The following is a 20,717-nucleotide window of genomic DNA, read 5'->3' as shown; positions in this document are numbered from 1 at the left end:
TGTTCCACTAAATCTGTCTAGCCAGAAGGACAAACCGGTCACCTGAGAGTCACTCATTCCTTTACTATATAGTTCTATAGGGCCATGGCTTTTCAACTGCATGTGGACTATCTCTAAAGAGTAGTAAAAGCCATACTCAAATCTGGAATATGGTCACTATGGGAAAGTTCTTCATTTTTTTTTCCCCAGAACAGCATTTGGACACAAGTAATCTGAATGTAAGACAATCGAGGACGTCATATGACGTCCTCGAATTTGTGCGGTGATATCTGAATGATGTCTGCAGCTACAGGCATCATTCAGATATCACCGTCTTCAGCCGCCGATTCTCTGCACGATAAGAACGATCAAAGCGGCAGTTCCACCACTTGATTGTTCTTATAGGCAGCGGGAGGGGACGTCCCCCCTCCCTCCGCCATCCGGTGCTTCGCCGGGCTCTCCCGTACCATGGGGGGCCCGGAGAACGAATCGGCTGTCGCTGGCTGGGAAGCATAGAGATGACCGTCGGAGGCCCAGGCGTGACATTATGACGTCACGCCCGGGTACCTGGAAGTAAACAAAGCCGCAATCGCGGCTGTCGGCATTAGATCAGTGAATTTTTTTTCACGATCTCATGCTTGTAAGCCTGGAGGAGAGATGTGGGGTCTTTTTGACCCCACATCTCTCCATAAAGAGGACCTGTCACATAGATTCCTATTACAAGGGATGTTTACATTCCTTGTAATAGGAATAAAAGTGATCAAAATTTTTTTTTAAAAGAAAAGTGTAAAATAAAAATAAAATTAAAAACATTTTTTTTTTAAAACGCCCCTGTCCCCGGTAGCTCGCGCTCAGAAGCGAACACTCATGCAAGTCCCGCCCACATATGTAAACGCCGTTCAAACCCCACATGTGAGGTATCGTCGCATGCTTTAGAGCGTGTGCAACAATTCTAGCACAACACCTCCTCTGTACCTTTGAAAATGGTAACCTGTAAAACATTTTAAAGCATCGCCTATGGAGATTTATAAGTACCGAAGTTTGGCGCCATTCCATGAGTGTGCGCAATTTTAAAGCATGACATGTTGGGTATCTATTTACTCGGCGTAACATCATCTTTCACATTATACAAAAAAATTGGGCTAACTTTACTGTTTTGCTGTTTTTTAATTCATGAAACTGTTTTTTCCCCCAAAAAAGGTGTTTGAAACATTATTGCGCAAATACCGTGCGAGGGGGGGAAAAAAGTTGCAATGACCGCCATTTTATTCCCTAGGGTGTCTGCTAAAAAAAATATATAATGTTTGGGGGTTCTGATTAATTTTCTAGCAAAAAAAATGAGATTTTTTTACATGAAGGAGAGAAGTACCAAAATAGGCCCGGTGGTCAAGTGGATAATGTAGCCTTAGTTACACGTTTATGCAACTGTGGAAAGGTGTTCATAAAGAGAGTTAAAGTTAAAAATGGGTGATTGATCATCTAATGTCTAAAGCCCCTTTCACACTACTGCGATTTCACCGTGATTTGGCCGCGATTTCAGGGAATGCCTGTGTAAGTGGCCTCAAAATCGGACCAAAGTAGTGCAGGGACTACTTTGAAGTCAGAACGACTTGAAGTCATACTAATATGAATGGTTATCATTGGAAATCATGGGAAACGACTTGTCATGCTACTTTGCCATCACAAATCGCGTCACAAGTCGTATAAGTGTGAAAGAGGCCTAAGGGTACATTTCAAACAATGTTTGTGTCTTATTCCCAGTCTTATTTACCTACTATGACCGTTTATTTGAAAACAGAAATCTGAATGCTAGATTGATGTCAAAGAGTGCAGCATAGGCGTGCGCACAGGGTGTGCCAGGTGTGCCTGGGCACACGCTAATCATGTTGTAATGTACAGATTTCCCCTGCTGCTTGGATGAATAGAAAGAGGCAGGTGAATCTCTATCCTCAGTCCCTTTCTCTGTTTCAAAAGTGGGACATCAGAGGACTGATATTTCACCATGCCCCCAATAGGGCTCCTAAAAAATTGTAAACAATGAAATAAACTAATAATAATTTATTGTGTTTGTATTTAATCTTTGCCCTCCTGACACCATCCACTGCTCTGACATTGTCCATTTCCCTACTTCCCATACATACACACACGCATATTTGTTTGAACTTTGGGGTGCAGACCCTAATGGAGTGCAGTATTTTTTAGAAGCCAATAGTAATTTTATTTTCAATGGTTCTGAGTGTATTAAAGCGGGGGTTCACCCTAAAAACGAATTTCTAACATTAGAGCCAGCATACTAAGGACATTTACTTTCGGCAGGTCATTTTTCTTTTTTTTTCTCCGTACATACCTTGATATTCTGATTTTGTACAGGGCTTCTGCGTTCTGATGACTGCGGGCGTTCCTATCTCTGCCTCAGGGTTCTGATGACTGCGGGACTGGGCATTCCTATCCTTCGGTTAGATGATTGACGGCTTGTGAAACAGGTCCCCTGTCGCACAACGCGCGTCACCAGATTTCCGGAAATAGCCAAGCTGCGAGTCGGCACTATACGGCGCCTGCGCCGTGCAGAGCTGACTGCGCAGGCGCCGTATAGTGCCGACTCGCAGCTCGGCTATTTCCGGAAATCTGGTGACGTGCGTTGTGCGACAGGGGACCTGTTTCACAAGCCGTCAATCATCGAACCGAAGGATAGGAACGCCCAGTCCCGCAGTCATCAGAACGCGGAAGCCCTGGACAAAATCAGAATAATAAGGTATGTACGGAGAAAAAAAAAAAATGACCTGCCGAAAGTAAATGTCCTTAGTATGCTAGATGTAATGTTTTGGGGTGAACCCCCGCTTTAAGTTCATGAAAGCTAAAATCTTACAAACTGGTTTAGCAGCTAAAATGGGTAGTGAGAAATGTTATTTTCAACCACAAAGAAAAACAAAAAAGCTTTTACGTTTTTATGTGACAATGACTGCGAACTCAGGAATGTGATGCTTTGAAAGTAATGGTGCTCATTATGGTAACGCCATTTGGATGTCCTGTACAGTCCATAAACCGTATCCTTTAATCGTCTGTCGCACCAATGAGACTGTCCTGTTTTTATTCAATGACAAGAAGAGTGTTGTAGTTGGGGCATTTCAAACATGTGACTGTCAATGAGCTAATCCTCTGGAAATAATACATCTCTGTGCTGCTGCATGCTACATCCATTCAGTTCCGTTAAATCGCATCTGTCATCCTAAGTGTAACATAACAGTGCAATTATCAGACTGGCCATGTTCTTCTAGTCCAAGACTCACTGTCATTGTATCCCTGAATTTAACTCCCATCTTACCACTTGAATCCCATCGCTTTGTGTCATTAACCTCAGAAATGGCATATAAACAAGCATTTATTAACAACAGTGTACTGTGAGATGTCTCTTTTATTCCCTTTAGAACCTGGTGGGATTTTTGCCTAACTCTACCAATATATGTATAGAGCTGACAAAAGATTTTGTTTCATTTTCTTCATTGTATTGCAGAAAATGTATTGCGTGTGAATGGTTCACCTAGATTGTTGTTTGAAAATGTCAACACTGGCCCGGATTCACAAAGACTTACGCCGACGTATCTACTGATACGCCGCGTAAGTCCATGGATGCGCCATCGTATCTATGCGCCGTATTCTTGAAACCAGATACGCCTGAATTCTGGCTCCATCCGACCGACGTAAGTCGCCTACGCCGTCGTATCTTGGGCGCATATATTTACGCTGGCCGCAAGGGGCGCTTCCATTGATTTACGCGTCGAATATGCAAATGACCAAGATACGCCGATTCACGAACATGCTTGCGCCCGTCGCATGAGTATACGCCGTTTGCGTAAGGCGTACGTCCGGCGTAAAGTTAAACCACCAAATAGCTGGTCTAAGTCATGTTAGGGTATGGACGTCGGAACTGCCGTCAAATTTTACGTCGTTTACGTAAGTCGTATGTGAATGCGGCTGGGTGTAGGTTATGTTCACATCATTGCCATTGAGCCGTCGTATCTTAGGGCGTAAATTCAACGTGATTCTGAGCATGCGCGCACATGCGCCGTTCGTTCGGCGCTTCATTTACATGGGGTCACGATTCATTTTAATACAACACGCCCACTACCTGCCTACTTTGAATTAGGCGGGCTTACGCCGGCCCATTTACGCTACGCCGCCGTAACCTAGGGAGCAAGTGCTTTGTGAATACTGGCCTTGCCTCTCTATGTTACGTCGGCGTATCGCATATGAGCTGCGCTACGCCCGCTCAAACATACGCCGCTCTACCTGAATCCGGCCCACTGTCCTTACCATCAGTCTAAAACTTGCATATGAAATAAAAGATTATGCAATATCAATAAGTTTGATATCACCTTTCTGCTTGTTCCTAGGGTCTAAATAATGGAAACATTGGACTTCAAGAGACCTATGCCACTACTTCAAGCCATCAGGTGGGTTGCAATATTTGATTTGCTATTCACTTCTGATAATAAAACTCTTAGTTATTGTCCCATTAGATCCTTGACTCATTCCCTGCTTGGCTAACCTTAAAATGGCTGTAAACATCCAGACATGAAATATGAACGAAGCATACAGTATCTCTCTATAGCAAGAGTCTTCAAACTATGGCCCTCCAGTTGTTAAGGAACTACAATTCCCATCATGCCCTAGTAATGTCTGTGAAGGTCAGAGTTTTGCAATGCCTCATGGGATGTGTAGTTCCGCAACAGCTGGAGGACCGTAGTTTGAGGATCCCTGCTCTATAGTATGTACAGTCACTTCTGTATGCTGCTTCATTCCTCTGTTATCAGCATGAATAACTTCTGACCAAAAAGAGGTGACAGCTTCAGCTCTGATCCTGTGTGAAAGGGGGTTGCTTCCCTCCAATCAGCTCTCAGATCTCTCTCTTTACTGAGCTCTGCAGAGTGTAACTTCAGCTCTCCATCCTCCTTCTTTTTTTATTTTTTTCTGATGGCTCAGGCAAGCTTTATAAATTCTGGAATTGGACGGATGTAGAGAAGACTGCAGATAAACCGGTACAACTTACGGAGGAGGATGTGTTTCACCTCTGTGTATCACCTGAGGCCAATCACTTCACTAGATGGATATATGTAAGGGTATACAACCACGTTAAGCAAGCAACACACGTCCCTTTAAAGTTATAAAGGGAATTGATAAGTTCCAGATTCCTTATGTATGCAAAAAACAACGTTAATAAATGATATTTCACCGGTTTTTGTAAAAGATATATAGCTATACATGTGTAGACATACACACTTTTTATGGTGACCGCATTGATTGAACTGCCAGGTATATGCGGAATTACTGTAATTTTTAATTCCTGTGTTATAGTTGAGTAGGTCTAAAACAGGATGTAAACAGCATAGCTCCCAACATGCAATGGAAACATTATCTGCTCATCTCCAGTACAAGCAGTGCTGTCAATCAGCATATTAAACTGGAAAGAGAGAAACCATATCATATATCATATGTAAGTACATCAGCACTGCTACAAACCTACTAATAGCCGCAATGGAAAATGAAGTATTTTTAGTGATTTTTAGCAACCAATATTTATTTAAGTTAGACTCTCACACACAGCTACTTGCTAGATGTGTTTTTTTTAAAACTGATAAATATGCATTTATGTCGTAGTCATATATTAACATACATGTACCTATATTTATTACTACTAAAGACAACCAGAACATGCAGGGAGCTTCTAAAAATACAAGAAAAAATAAATAGCAGTTAAACACACGTGGATACATGGCCAAAGTGAGTTAAAGGAGAAGTACAGCCAAAGCTTGCTTGGCTGTATCACAAGGGACCCGTTTTTAGCAGACAGCAGGCTGAAACCCCGCTGTCGGCTGATTTCATAGAGCTGCTGAGAGCCAGTCCCCTCCACAGCCCAGCGCTCCAGTGAGAGCCCTGAGAACCGAGTGATCGGCGATGTTTTTTCGCTTGGTTCTCAGTGTTGGAGCCGGCGAGGGACAGATGAAGCATCAGACCGATACTGCATCCACCCAGGTGAGTATGATCAAAACAATAATTCCCATACATCACTTTTCATTCTACTATACTGCAATGTGCCTTCAAAAATTGTCCATATCCCTTAAAATTTTCCAAATTTTGTCATGTTACAACAAAAAACGTAAATGCATTTTATTGGGATTTTGCAACAAAAGGTGTTTCTACAAAGTATTGACTCAGGGGGGCTGAATACAAATGCACGCCACACTTTTCATATATTTTATTTTAGGGCTGTGGAAATGAAAGATGAATTCCTCGATTAATCGCAAAAAATTTTGATTGATCAAAATTCTTTTGATCGGTACTAGTGGTGCAACAGATCGTAAATGATCCGTGACCCGAACGGGTCACCATATACGGATCGGCACACCACGTGATCAGTGGAGCTCTGCTGCTTCCTCGGCCATAGGAAAGGCCGCGGCTTCGGCCTAGCTCCCAGAGCAGCGGCCATCTTGGTCCACCCGGCGGCGGCCTAGGTGAGCCTAGAGCGGCGTGCTCACATCATCACCCGGCCTCAACTGCTCGTGTTCAGCCGGCTTCTCTGGTAAGACTAAGCAAGCACTAATCTTCCTATACAGTGGGGGAGATGTGGATCATATTACAGTGGGGAGATGTCTGTGGATTACAGTGGGGAGATGTCTGGATTACAGTATGGAGATGTCTGTGGATTACAGTGGGGAGATGTCTGTGAATATTACAGTGGGGGAGATTGTGGGGGAGAGGTCTGTGGATATTACAGTGGGGAAGAGGTCTGTGGATATTACAGTGGGGAGATGTCTGTGGATTACAGTGGGGAGATGTCTGTGGATTACAGTGGGGAGATGTCTGTGGATTACAATGGGGAGATGTCTGTGGATTACAGTGGGGAGATGTCTGTGAATATTACAGTGGGGGAGATGTCTGTGGATATTACAGTGGGGGAGATGTCTGTGGATATTACAGTGGGGGAGATGTCTGTGGATATTACAGTGGGGGAGATGTCTGTGGATATTACAGTGGGGGAGATGTCTGTGGATATTACAGTGGGGAGATGTCTTTGGATATTACAGTGGTGAGATGTCTGTGGATATTACAGTGGGGAAGATGTCTGTGGATATTACAGTAGGGAGATGTCTGTGGATATTACAGTGGGGGGGATGTCTGTGGATTACAGTGCGGAGATGTCTGTGGATATTACAGTGGTAAGATGTCTGTGGTTATTACAGTTGGGGAGATGTCTGGATATTACAGTGGGGGAGATGTCTGTGGATATTACAGTTGGGGGAGATGTCTGTGGATATTACAGTGGTAAGATGTCTGTGGTTATTACAGTTGGGGAGATGTCTGGATATTACAGTGGGGGAGATGTCTGTGGATATTACAGTGGGGGGAGATGTCTGTGGATATTACAGTGGAGAGATGTCTGTGGATATTACAGTGGAGAGATGTCTGTGGATATTACAGTGGGGAAGATGTCTGTGGATATTACAGTAGGGAGATGTCTGTGGATATTACAGTAGGGAGATGTCTGTGGATATTACAGTGGGGGGGATGTCTGTGGATTACAGTGGGGAGATGTCTGTGGATATTACAGTGGTAAGATGTCTGTGGTTATTACAGTTGGGGAGATGTCTGGATATTACAGTGGGGGAGATGTCTGTGGATATTACAGTAGGGAGATGTCTGTGGATATTACAGTGGGGGGATGTCTGTGGATTACAGTGGGGAGATGTCTGTGGATATTACAGTGGTAAGATGTCTGTGGTTATTACAGTTGGGGAGATGTCTGTGGATATTACAGTTGGGGGAGATGTCTATGACTAATACAGTGGTGGAGATGTCTTTGGATATTACAGTAGTGAGATGTCTGTGGATATTACAGTTAGGGAGATGTCTATGACTATTACAGTGCAGAGATGTCTGTGGATATTACAGTGGGGGAGATGTCTGTGGATATTACAGTTGGAGAGATGTCTATGACTATTACAGTGGGGAGATGTCTGTGGATATTACAGTGGGAAGATGTCTGTGGATATTACAGTGGGGAGATGTCTGTGGATATTACAGTGGGGAGATGTCTGTGGATATTACAGTGGGGGAGATGTCTGTGGATATTACAGTGGGGGCTATATATGGTGGTGATCTGAAAAATGTATGTGCGTTATAATTAATCGAAATTAGTCGATTAAAAAAAATCGATTATTGGAACACGAAAATTTTAATCAGTAACAGCCCTAATTTATTTGTAAAAGATTTTGAAAACCATTCATAAGTTTCCTTTCACTTCACAATTATGTGCCACTTTGTGTTGGTCTATCACATAAAATCCCAATAAAATACATTTACGTTTTTTGGTTGTAACATGGCAAAATGTGGAAAATTTCAAGGGGTATGAATTGTTTCAGTCTAAAAGGTACATTGGATGCATTTGAAATGTTTGGGCCTATCTTAGAGGGTACCATACAACAACGAAATGCTGATACTGCTTTATAGAGCTAATGACATATTGAGGGTCACCACTGGATTTTATAACCTATACTCTTTACTTTTAGAAATAATATTTGTAAAGTCTGTAAAGCATACAGCAAAGTGTTTATCTTCTGTGTGCTATACAGAGCGTTACTGTTTCGTTTGTGACTCTACCATTAAATATCATTAGTTTTGCTCTGACAAAGGCCATCATTATTAGAGGGGTAATGGTATGAATATGGCAGCAGCCATACTAATGTCAACTCTCCCCCCCTGCCCGCCCTTTGCACATATTTCCTTTTTATCATTAGTGTCTGAAACGGAGACTTCCTGCCCATTTGCTCAGCAGTTCACATGCAGTGCTTTAGTCTAGGAAAGGAAGGATCTAATGTGCTAGCAGCTGACACTGTGTTTCCTGGGTTAATATAGACTGTTCTAACCCATTAAGGATGCCTATTAATTGTAGAGCATCACATGTCATCAGTAACTTAGACTGGGCATAGGGCCGCAGTCATCAGTGACAATGTGAGGGATTCCGATAATTACCATAAGACATGCTTTCATTACTGAATATTTATTAACATATATGATATCTTAACTCTTTATGTTTCGGTTTAGCTATCAGCTTTCTGATAGTAGTGTACCCGGCTGGTATAAAAATGCACTATGACCCTATCCAATATTTATGTAGAACAAACTTTGCCAGGCTTGGGGGACCTACATTATTTGCAGTAGCGTGAAAAAGTATTCATACCCCTTGAAATTTTCCACATTTTGTCATGTTCACTTACAACCAACAACCTAAATGTATTTTATTGGGATTTTATGTGAGAGACCAACACAAAGTGGCACATAATTGTGAAGTGGAAGAAAAATGATAAATGGTTTTCAATTTTTTTTTTTTTTACAAATATGCGAAGAGTCTGAAGTGCATTTGTATTCAGCCCCCCTGAGGTAATCCCTTTTAGGACCACCTTTCTCTGCAATTACAGCTGTAAGTGTATTTGGGGATGTCTCTACCAGCTTTGTACATCTAGAAAGTGACATTTTTGCCAATTCTTCTTAGCAAAAAAGCTCTAGCTCTGTCAGATTGGATGGAGAGCTTCTGTGAACAGCAATTTTCAAGTCTAGCCGCAGATTCTCAATTGGATTCAGGTCTGGACTTTGACTGGGTCATTCTACCACATGAATTTGCTTTGATCTAAACCATTCCATTGTAGCTCTGGTTTAGTGTCGTTGTCCTGCTGCAAGGTGATCCTCCACCCCAGTCTCAAGTCTTTTGCAGACTCTCTAACATGTTTCCTTCTAAGATTTTCCTAACACTATTGAGACCGGGATGGTCATATATCTACTGTAAGTTGGTTTATGGAATGTGAGAGACTACTTTTACTGTTTTCAAGTTTTTGTATTATTCCAATGTTTTATGGAATGATTGTTTGCTTTGATTGTATGCTTTTTGCATATGTATGTAACCCGTTTTCTACCATATGTGTCAATAAACATCCTTTTTGAGAAAAGAAAGAAAAAAAGATTTCCCTGTATTTGGCTCTATTCATCTTCCCATCAACTCTGACCAGCTGCCCTGTCCCTGCTGAAGAAAAGCATTCCCGAAACACGATGCTGCCACCACCATGCTTCACAGTGCAGATGGTGTGTTCAGGGTGATGTGCCGTGTTAGTTTTCCACCACAGCCTTTTACTTTTAGGCCAAATAGTTCAATTTTGGTCTCATCTGACCAGACCATCTTTTGTTACGTTTGCTGTGTCCCCTAGATGGCTTCTCGCTAACTGCAAACTGGACTTCTTATGGCTTTCTTTTAAAGATGGCTTTCTTCTTGCCACTCTTCAATAAAGGGCAGATTTGTTGAGTGCACGACTAATAGTTGTCCTGTGGACATATTCTTCCACCTGAGCTGTGGATCTCTGCAGCTCCTCCAGAGTTACTATGGGCCTCTTGGCTGCTTCTTTGATTAATGCTCTCCTTGCCCAGCCTGTTAGTTTAGGTCAGGTGTGTCTAACCAGTGGCCCGGGGACCACATGTGGCCCGCGGAGCCCTCTGATGTGGCCCACGACCAACTGCTCTGGGATGGAATTAAATAGAATAGAATACTGTTTATTAAAGGTATGTTTTAATTACTAAAATCACAGTGTATGTATGGGCATATCTGTTCTGTAGTGGTTACTGGGCTGCACTTAAACTGATCCACAGGTACAGAGAAGTGCACCTGTGGGTTACCTGCACTGAGCCATAGACTTCTATTACCTGCCAGTTTGGTGTGCTGAGAGTAGAGTGGGCTCTATAGAGGTGGTTGCCATCCACCCACTCCACTCATTGTGGCCCGCAACCGGTTACCAAGTCGCTTAAGTGGCCCTTGCTCTTCAAAAGGTTGGGCACCCCTGGTTTAGGTGGACGGCCATGTCTTGGTAGGTTTGCAGTTGTGTCATACTCTTTCCATTTTTGAATGATGGATTGAACAGCCCTCTGTGAGATGTTCAAAGATTGGGATATTTTTTTAGAACCTAACCCTGCTTTAAACTTCTCCACAGCTTTATCCCTGACCTGTCTTGTGTGTTCCTTGGCCTTCATGATGCTGTTTGTTCACTAGGGTTCTCTAACATACCTCTGAGGGATTCAGAGAATAGCTGCATTTATACTGAGATTAAATTGCACACATATGGACTCTACTAATTATGTGACTTCTGAAAGCAATTGGTTCCACTAGATTTTAATTAGGGGCATCAGAGTAAAGGGGGCTGAATACAAATGCACACAAAACTTTTCACATATTTATTTGTACAAGTTTTTGAAAACCATTTATCATTTTCCTTTTTATTTCACAATTATGTGCCACTTTGTGTTGGTCTATCACATAAAATCCCAATAAAATACATTTGTTTTTGGTTGTAACATGACAAAATGTGGACATTTTTAAGGGGTATGAATACTTTTTCAAGGCACTGTATATATTGGCATTATAGGATATACAAGCCCTACCATTATGAAGACATTTCTGGTACCTGCTGGAGTCCCTCCTTCCTGAAGTATAAAACAAAGTAAAATAAATACAAACTTGGAGTGGGCTATGCATGCCTATTTTCCTATAAGGCTCAGAACTCCAATAAATATTTTTTGCAATAACTTTTTTCGACAGATTTTATTTCTGGGCTTTTTTTCTATGATCCTTTTGAAATCAATAAATGCTCTTTTAAAGGACAAGTTCACCTTTGGAAACATGTTCCACACGTTTTTAGGGTAAAACATGTAACATGTTCCCAATGCTGCGGCCGCTGCCCGATCTCTCACTCCCTGTGACAGCAGTATGGGGAGAAGTTCCCCCTACTAACTGTCACTTTTTTAAATCTGCTCTGTGTGTGAATGAACTACATCTTTTAGGTTGTGCCCCAAATGCCTCTCATTAGTGTCCACTTGTGTTATAGGAGGACCCCTTTTAGTTCTCGCATATATAGAAAAGTATTTCTCCCATGGTTCAGAGAAGCAGAATCTTCCATTCTATGGATAGCATAGGACCCACTAATAATGGGGTACTTTGTCGCAGTAAGTGGGCTTAAGCACCATATAGCAATATGGTGTGACCAAATCCCCATATTTTTTTAACTGTTCAGGCGTTTTAAATGGCCCTATAGGAGGTAAATGTCATTAATATTTTGTTCTGAATGAACTACAAGCCCCGACATCCTGTCAGCTTGTAGTTCTCAATAAACTACCACGGTGCTGTGGAGCTCCGTGGTAGTTTGATGATTCTTCCTGTCAGTGTATCTGCTTGCCCATACGGGATGTACAGGCACACAGATACACTGACAGATCTGCAGGAGACCTGTATGGCACCAGTGATTTGCGTTGGAGCCTGCAATGCCTTACAGGTTCCAAAAAAGAAAAAAAAATATGATTTTTTTTTACCTGCAAAAAAAAAAATAGTTTTTTATTTTTCTTTCTAAAACGAGAACTTATCCTTTAACCACTTCAGAAGATTTTCTCCCCTTCATGACCAGGCCATTTTTTTGTCATACTACACTGCGTTACTTTAACTGACAGTTGTCAGTTACATTACTTTAACTGACAATTGACAATTGCACAGTCATGCAATGCTGTACCCCCCCCCCCCAAAAAAAATGTAGCGGTATATCCCTTTTTTTCCCACAAATAGAGCTTTCCATTGGTATTTGATCACCTCCTGTGTTTAGTTTTTTTTGCGCTATAAACAAAAAAAGACTGAATATTTATAATAAAAACCCAATATTTTTTACTTTATGCTAAAAGAAATATCCAATAAAAATAAAATAGAAAAAATATAATTTCTTCATCAGTTTAGGCCAATATATATTCATCTACATATTTTTTGGTTAAAAAAATTCTAACAGGCGTATATTGATTGGTTTGCGCAAACGTTATAGCATATACAAAAACTATGAGTAATTTTTTTTATCATTATTATTTTTTTATAGTAATGGTGGCAAACAGCAGCTTATAGCGGTACTGCGATATTGCGGCAGACAGTCTGACACTTTTGACACTTTTTGGGGACAAGTGACACTAATGGAATGATCAATGCTAAAAATATGCCCTGTCTCTGTAATGATGACGCTGGGAAGGGGTTAAACATAAGGGGTGATCAAAGGGATAACTGTGCCTAGCCATTGTTTATGTGAACTGCGGAATGTGCTTTTACTAGGGGAAGAGATGGAATTTATTCCCTATTCCTTGTCAGAACGGCGATCTACCTTGTTTACATAGGCAGATCGCAGTTCTGTGTCTTTTCCTCATGATCAGTGGGTGCCAGCGGACATTGCATACGCACCCCCTATCCAGATGTGTCAGATCACGTGTATATATACATGATATATATACATGATTTGGCACACAGGTGTCCCCTGTAGCAGTAAAAATGCTATAGGGCAGGCAAAAGCTAGTCTTTTTTTGAAGTTCCTGCTGTGCATAACTGGGGGAGGGGGGACTATCCTTCTGCAAATTCCCTTGAAGAGAGGGGTTTCATTGGGGATCTGGTCTGGAAGATTCACTGGGGAGTCTACCTGAGTCTGATAGGAGGCATTTCAAGTCCCAGGGACACTGTGAGTACAAACCTGAGAGAAGGATCCTATTGACTGTTTGTTGCTGCTGTTAAGCATTGTTGCACCATCATTAAGGCTTGCTTGGCCTGGAACTGATGGTGTCCCAGTGCTTTCCACTTTATGTAATACTGCTGAAGGGACAGTTCTAAGACATTAGCTGCAAAGGGAAGCGTGTCTCTTCACGTTCCTGTTCAATGTCCTGGAGTATTCCACAGCTTTCCCAAGCCCCATCCAAGTTATTTTGCAATTAACTTAAAAAAGGCAACCCCTAGACTGTTTACTGAGCCAGAGGAGTAAATGTTGCCGTTTGCCTGGCTGCCGCCGCACTTGTGGGAAAGGGGCCTTGGATACAAATTCGGGGGTGGTGCTACACATATCAAAACAGATTGCTAGTGGTTGTTCAGACACAGTCAGACAAATATTTAAAACCTAAAACATTGCTGACCAGAAAAAAGAATTTGAAACGCTACTACACCAGGGCTCAAGTCCTGCGGGAACGCATGGGAACGGAGTTCCTGCACTTTTTTCACAGCAGGAACTCCGTTCCCTTTGCAGGACTAGAGCAGCCGAGCCGCCCGAGCCAATCCTTCACTAAGCGGCGATGCCCAGCTCGAGTCGCTGTCAGGGGCAAGCGAACCTTAGTAATCCTTTATGTTACTGGCCGCTTCCTGTATATGGATTCATTGGGTAGTGTGTGGGTATTCCGATGCCGCAATGTCTCCTGGGAGCTTTTATCATTGTTCCCAGGAGACATTGCGGAGGTCTGCCACGAGTTATCGCGGGATTTAGAAAGAACATGCGGTTTAGTAATTATGCATATGAGTGTATCTTTTTATTTTTTTTGGTGGGGGAGTGGATCTTGGGTGGGAGTTCCCACACTTTTTTCCCCAGGACTTGACCCCTGTCATTGTGTACAGATCATGTCTTCATATTCCACTTAATATAGATATTATAGACCTGTGACCTATATTTATGACAAATCTTTCTTTTCTTTGGGATTTTTCCTATAGCAAAGTTGCCTGATCCATTTGTAAGCATGTGGGCAAGGCCAACTGGTTGGTACCCAATGTGGAGAGAAGGCACACCAAGACCAAGTAGAGTGGAACAGTAATTATTTGGTTAAGTGAAAGTAACAAATAGGTGGAGAACAGCAGCAAGGTATGAGACTAATGTTCTAAACCACCTCAATACCGCACGTCATCATATGACGTCCTGGTATTGAGGTGGGGATATCTGAATGAAGCCTGCAGCTACAGGCATCATTCAGATATCCTTCTTTTCAGCCAGCGATTTTGCGCACCATAAGACACCATAAGAATGATCATAAACCAATAGAGAAGAGAAGGGATCACCGCTCCAGGTGGGTCACTATGTAGAGATGGACTGACTCAGGATACCGTGGGTTCTGGCGATGCACTGACCATGCATAAGATACGAAGAAAGATTAGCATCGTTCTGTAAAGGTGATGGCCATGATTGAGCACTAGCTCAGTGCGAAACGCGTCGGCTATCTACCCGTTCCTTTGTTGCACCTTGTGAAGTGATGTACTTGCTGTGTTTTTTTTAATAAAAGACAACCGTTTGGTCATTGGAGTGCGGCTATCCATCCTCTTTCTTCGTATCTTATAAGAATGATCATAGCGGCAGTTCCACTGCTTGATCGTTCTTATAGGCGGCGGGATGGAACCTCCCCCTCCCGCCGCTATCCGGTGCTTCTCCAGGCTCTGCCGTGCCATGGGGGGCCCGGAGAACTAATCATCCGGTGCCGGCTCATGACGATAGATTGTCACTGGTCATCTCTATGACCGTTGGAGGCCCGGGCGCAACGTTATGACGTCACGCCCGGGTACCTGGAAGTAAACAAAGCCTCAATCGTGGCTGAAAACATGAGATCATGAATTTTTTTTTCTTTTCACAATTTCATGTTTTCAAGCCTGGAGGAGAGATGTGGGGTCAAAAAAAAACTGGTGTCTTGTGCCTCGTACACACAATCGGAATTTCCGATTGGAAAAAGTCCGACGGAATTTTTTAATCGATTTTCCGACCGTGTGTATGCCCCATCGGACTTTTTCTGTTGGAAATTCAGACGGAGTGAAAGAGAACATGTTCTCTTTTTTTCCTGACGGAAAAAAATTCTATCAGAAATTCCGTTCGTCTGTATGAAACTCTGACAGAGAAAAAAACATGCATGCTCGGAAACAATTCAACGCATGCTCGGAAGCATTGAACGTCGTTTTTCTAGGCTCGTCGTAGTGTTGTACGTCACCGCGTTTTTGATGGTCGGAATTCAGTGTGTCATGTGTATGCACGACAGTTTGAACAGAATTCTGTTGGAAAAACCCATCAGAGTTTATTCCGATGGAAACTCTGATTTGTGTGTACAGGACATTACTAACACAGGCATCACCTTTTACAGAACACTGCTAATCTTCCTTCAACCCCTACCTCCCAACTATTCCAGAATGGGCCGGGCTGTCCTGGTGTCCCAACAATCCAGGCTAAATCCCAGCACCCATTGCCCATTTCGGCACCTGGCTCCACTAATCCTCCTGCTCCGATTCTGGGGTCCGTTCCCCCTGCAGCACAACTGGCTGCAGGGGTTCCATATCTGCATTCAACACTACCGCTGCCTTTCTGATTACCCCACCCCCACTGTTCCTATCCCCCTGTATGCCCTCCCTCTTCCAATGTTTCCGGTTTCCGGATTGTGTCACCCCCCCTTTGCGTTCTGACCCACCCCCTGTGCAGGCTGCAGCTCAGATACCCCCTGTGTGCCCCCCCCCCCCACACACACACACAGTGCTGCCAGCTTCCCTCCTGTGACAGGCAGCAAGGAGATGTTATATCACCTCCTCACTGTCTGCTTTAACCCCTCCAATCCCCCTCTAGCATGCCACAACCGGGGGGGGGGGGGGGGGGGGGCGGGTGGTAACATGTTTGCTAGCAAGGTCCATGTATGAAAAATAACTGAGTAAAGGCTGGGCAAACTGTGTGGTGAGTGCACATCGGACAGCATTGGTAGGAAACCACACATGGTGATCAGTGTCTGGCATTGGAATGCATGGTGTCACTGAACATCTGGTGCTGGTGCAAATCAATCTATGGACTGCTGCTTGATGAGGTTGGATCACTGTATCAGTGCAGATGGAAGCTGCACAGCGGCTCTTGGCAGACCCCTCAGATGTCCCCGGGCCAAGAGAGTGATCCCGCCAGTTACAGCCAAATATACAAATATATAGAAAGAGCTGGGTGCACACCGCTCAAAGCTACCTGCTAGGATATGATAAGATGCTGGAACAATCCGGTGCCTGCCTGGTCCACAGCCAGAGAAATTCAATTGAAACAAAGAAAAATGGCGACACATCCGGAAATAAAATCAAAAAAGTTTATTAAAAGTCCATAAAATCAAGAGAACATGACATGCATCAATCCAATAAGGTGTTAGGTGGACGTGTGTCACACAAACATGCTTGCTCATCACTCAAGTATGTTCTGACTATCCCAGAATCCGCTGTTTCAGATTGCTGGGATTTGTAGTTTCAAAGAGGCTTCAAGATTCAGTAAATGTTAGCTGCGGGGACCACAAGTTCCAAAATCCTCTGGTTCAACACAAGAAGAGTGATCTCCCTCTAGAGGCAGGGGGTGATGCAATTAGCTTGTCCATGAGTTTAAGGGAGAAAATGAACAGTCTATGGTTTTCTTTGACAATGTCACCTCTCCTCCATTTCTTAGTAGCTGGCACCTGGCTACACATGCATTTACGCCCTGGGGAAATATGATGCTGGACATAAAGCTGTGAAGGATGGATGTACAGAACTGTTATTTTGTTGCTGTCACAGTAAAATACCATTAAAAGGCTGTGCATGTGGACATTCTTTTATTACCCGAGGTGGGCAACTAAGATGGTGGAGTTTCTCCCTATTGCAGGTGTGTACGTATCCCATCTCATCCCTACATAAGGAAGATAGGAGGTGCCCTTGGCCAGCTTGGCAGAAGCTGGAAGTGAATCAAGGCTGCCAACACATTCATATATGGATATCCTACATAGCATAAAGCAAGACCAATTTGATTCCACACGTTCATCTAGATGCTTTTGTAATTTCAGTATCTTCCTTTATCCAGATCAAGTGACAGGGCCTAATACACCTCTTAAAGGAATGATCCTTTGTGTTAAGTCAATACCAGCCATGTTCTTTTCCAAAGTTTGGATATAGTTCAGCTTTGAGTATTTCTTTGAATAATTATTGGTATTGAACCAGATTTGGGCATCTCTCCAGAATTAAAGGAGATGAAAAGGTTTGTTTTTTATTTTCCAAATAGGTTTCTTTAAGGTAGTGCATTGTTGGTTCACTAACCTTTTCCTTTGATTTGCCGTCTGAATTTTTTTTTTCTTTGTCTGAATTTCTCACTTCCTGTTTCTCTTCAATAAGCTTGTCCCCATCATCCAAGCCGTTCTGGCTGGGGGTTAGTCAGCCAGAACAGCTTACTGAGGAGGAACAGGAAGTGAGAAATTCAGACACAGAAAAAAAACATTTAGAAGGGAAATCGAAGGAAAAGGTAAGTGAACCAACAATGCACTAGCTTAAAGGAACCTATTTAGAAAATAAAAAACAAACCTTTACAACACCTTTAAATACTCAAAGCTCCTTGTACACACTGATGACAGGTTAAAGGCATGCCGTGCTATGGCAGTATTCTTGAAAATACTGTTAACAGGGAATCAAAAACCATATTAGTTCAATATTTTTTACAGATGCCTATAGTAAGTAGAGCATTCCAGTATGGTTTTGGCTTCGATAATTTACAAGAAAAATTTAAAAAGTAAATTGGTCATAACGACTGTTTTTTTTTTTTTATTTCTGCCATTGACCCCATTGGTAAGACTTTCCCTTACTCTGACCCTTTGACAGCCATTTGAAAATAGGGGTACAGAATTCTTCAGGACAAAATGCAGCAATAAAAACATTTTTAGAAGTTCTAACTCCACTAACCCCGGGTTCTCATTTCAATGCTATGGATGTACTGTAAATAAGGTTAATTATCCATGGCGCAAAGTTGTATGTTTTGGACGTATTAAATCATTACTTCGGTGACCTGAATATTAACTTGGCATGTAAAGGTTAACTACAGGGTGATGATGAGCACTTCTGAGCATCAGAATCTAACCAGAACGTGTTGAAAAACTGCTTTTCAACTAAACCTGTTTATTCCCTTTCCTGTGGAGAATTTTTATTTTTTTGTCTTATTCTGATTTGTTAAATTCTAACTTTTTTTTTTGGAAGGCAACTGACTAATGTATAAAGGTGTATAAACTGTCAGTTTTGTCCATAGCAGCCAAATGGTCACTCCTGTTCATTTTGTAAGAACAAAATGGATTTTAAATGGTTGCTGTGGCCAACTATTTACAGGTAAATCCAAGGGCCAAATTGTATGTTATGATTGTGTGACTCTTCTACTTGTATGTCGGTAAATTAAATACTGTGTTTTTATTACAGGAACGGGTCAGAAAATATGTGGTGCACAACTACTTGCTGTATTACATAAAAGGAGGGGTAGAGGAGCATGGGATTATCTCGGTGCCAACAAATAGAAACCAAAAAATGTAGATACAATAGATAAAAAAGTTTTAAGAACATGAGCAATACAATATGAACGTGGGGGCAAAACATCAAAGTACAGGCCAATGGTCAGGTCTTCCCGACTAATTTCGCCAAACCTTTGGCTTCATCAGGGGATTATGACGTGACCAGCTCAATGAGTAGCTCCACTGTTACTATGAGGACCAGACAGGAATCCCAAACCCACTGAGAGGTGAAATCGGATCCAGAAAAGCCAAGTTGTGGCTAAAGAGACTGAGGCTTAAAAGAAAAGGCAGGGACGCTGGAGTAATTTCAAGTACAGTTTATTATGTGACTGAGGTAAAAATGGTTAACTAAGGGGGGCCCAAAGATTGCACATTAGGGCTTGTCTGCAAGAGCAGACAAATAGTCCAAATCCAAAAATGAAACCGAATATAGCAGCAGCGTCCCTGTAAGACAGCGGTAAATCCAAGGGCCAAATTGTATGTTATGATTGTGTGACTCTTCTACTTATGTCGGTAAATTAAATACTGTGTTTTTATTATAGGAACAGGTCAGAAAATATGTGGTGCACAACTACTTGCTGTATTACATCTTTAAATTTGCTGCTGCTCTGGGACAAGAAATATTTTACATCACATTCCTGCCTTTCACCTTCTGGAACATCGACTCCTTCATTGCAAGAAGGCTGGTTGTTGTCTGGTGTGTAAGTATCAACCCAAATACGTAAACTTGTACTTTATAGGACCCACTTCCTAAGGTTTACTAATGCCATTATATGCAAGGGATAAAATTCCAGATTATACTGTTAGATAAATATATATAAACAACTTTACCAGCCTAAAGACCAACTTCAACCAATATTTTATTTCTTAAGATTTTTGTTAGAGTAGAAAAAGGATTGGAATTTGTATTGTTGTCTGAAAGAATATGAAAACCCTCACCTTGTAAAACAACCCATTCAGTTTAAAATAGAAATGAAAGGCAAAACGTGTGTGTAATATATAAAAAAAAAAAAAAAAAAAAATATATATATATATATATATATATATATATATATATATATATATATATATATATATATATATATATATATATATATATATATATATATATATATATATATATATATATATATAATATATATTAGTGCTGTCAGTTAAACGCGTTATTAACGGCGTTAACACAAACCCATGTTAACGCCGTCAATTTTTTTATCGCGCGATTAACGTTCGGGGGTTATACCGGGATGATGCCTGCAGCCGCAGGCATCATCCCGGTACTGTTGTTTAGAGCGGGCGATTGGCTATCCAAACATAACAACCGATGCGGCTAAAAGCCGCTCGGTTGTTATGCCGGAGAAGCGGGAGGGGACATCCCCCCCCTCCCGCCGCCTTTCGCCGCTCTGACCGGGCCTCCCGTCCCACCGGGAGACCCGATCCTCCATCCGCCGCGTTCTGTGTTCAGGCGGAGACTGACACTAAGCCGTAAACGGCTTTGATTCAGTCTCCGCATTGAAACCACGGAAGCGGCGTCATGACGTCACTTCCGGGTTTCTCGGCTGCCAATGGCGCCGGATTTAAAAAAGTAC

General features: G+C 42.3%; 1 protein-coding gene across 1 annotated transcript in view; it reads left to right on the top strand.

Moving 5' to 3' along the window:
- SGPP2 (sphingosine-1-phosphate phosphatase 2) overlaps nucleotides 1-20,717 on the top strand; it is an 82,144-nt gene that overhangs the window by 34,398 nt on the left and 27,029 nt on the right. Inside the window, exons 2-3 of the mRNA XM_040349039.1 lie at nucleotides 4,371-4,430; nucleotides 19,674-19,832. Coding sequence (XP_040204973.1) covers nucleotides 4,371-4,430; nucleotides 19,674-19,832 — 219 coding nt within the window. The remainder of the gene's footprint in view (nucleotides 1-4,370; nucleotides 4,431-19,673; nucleotides 19,833-20,717) is intronic.

Source organism: Rana temporaria, chromosome 4, assembly GCF_905171775.1.
Source record: "Rana temporaria chromosome 4, aRanTem1.1, whole genome shotgun sequence".
NCBI lineage: Eukaryota > Metazoa > Chordata > Amphibia > Anura > Ranidae > Rana > Rana temporaria.
Note: the sequence above shows the minus strand (reverse complement) of the source record. Positions and strands in the feature narration are given on the sequence as shown.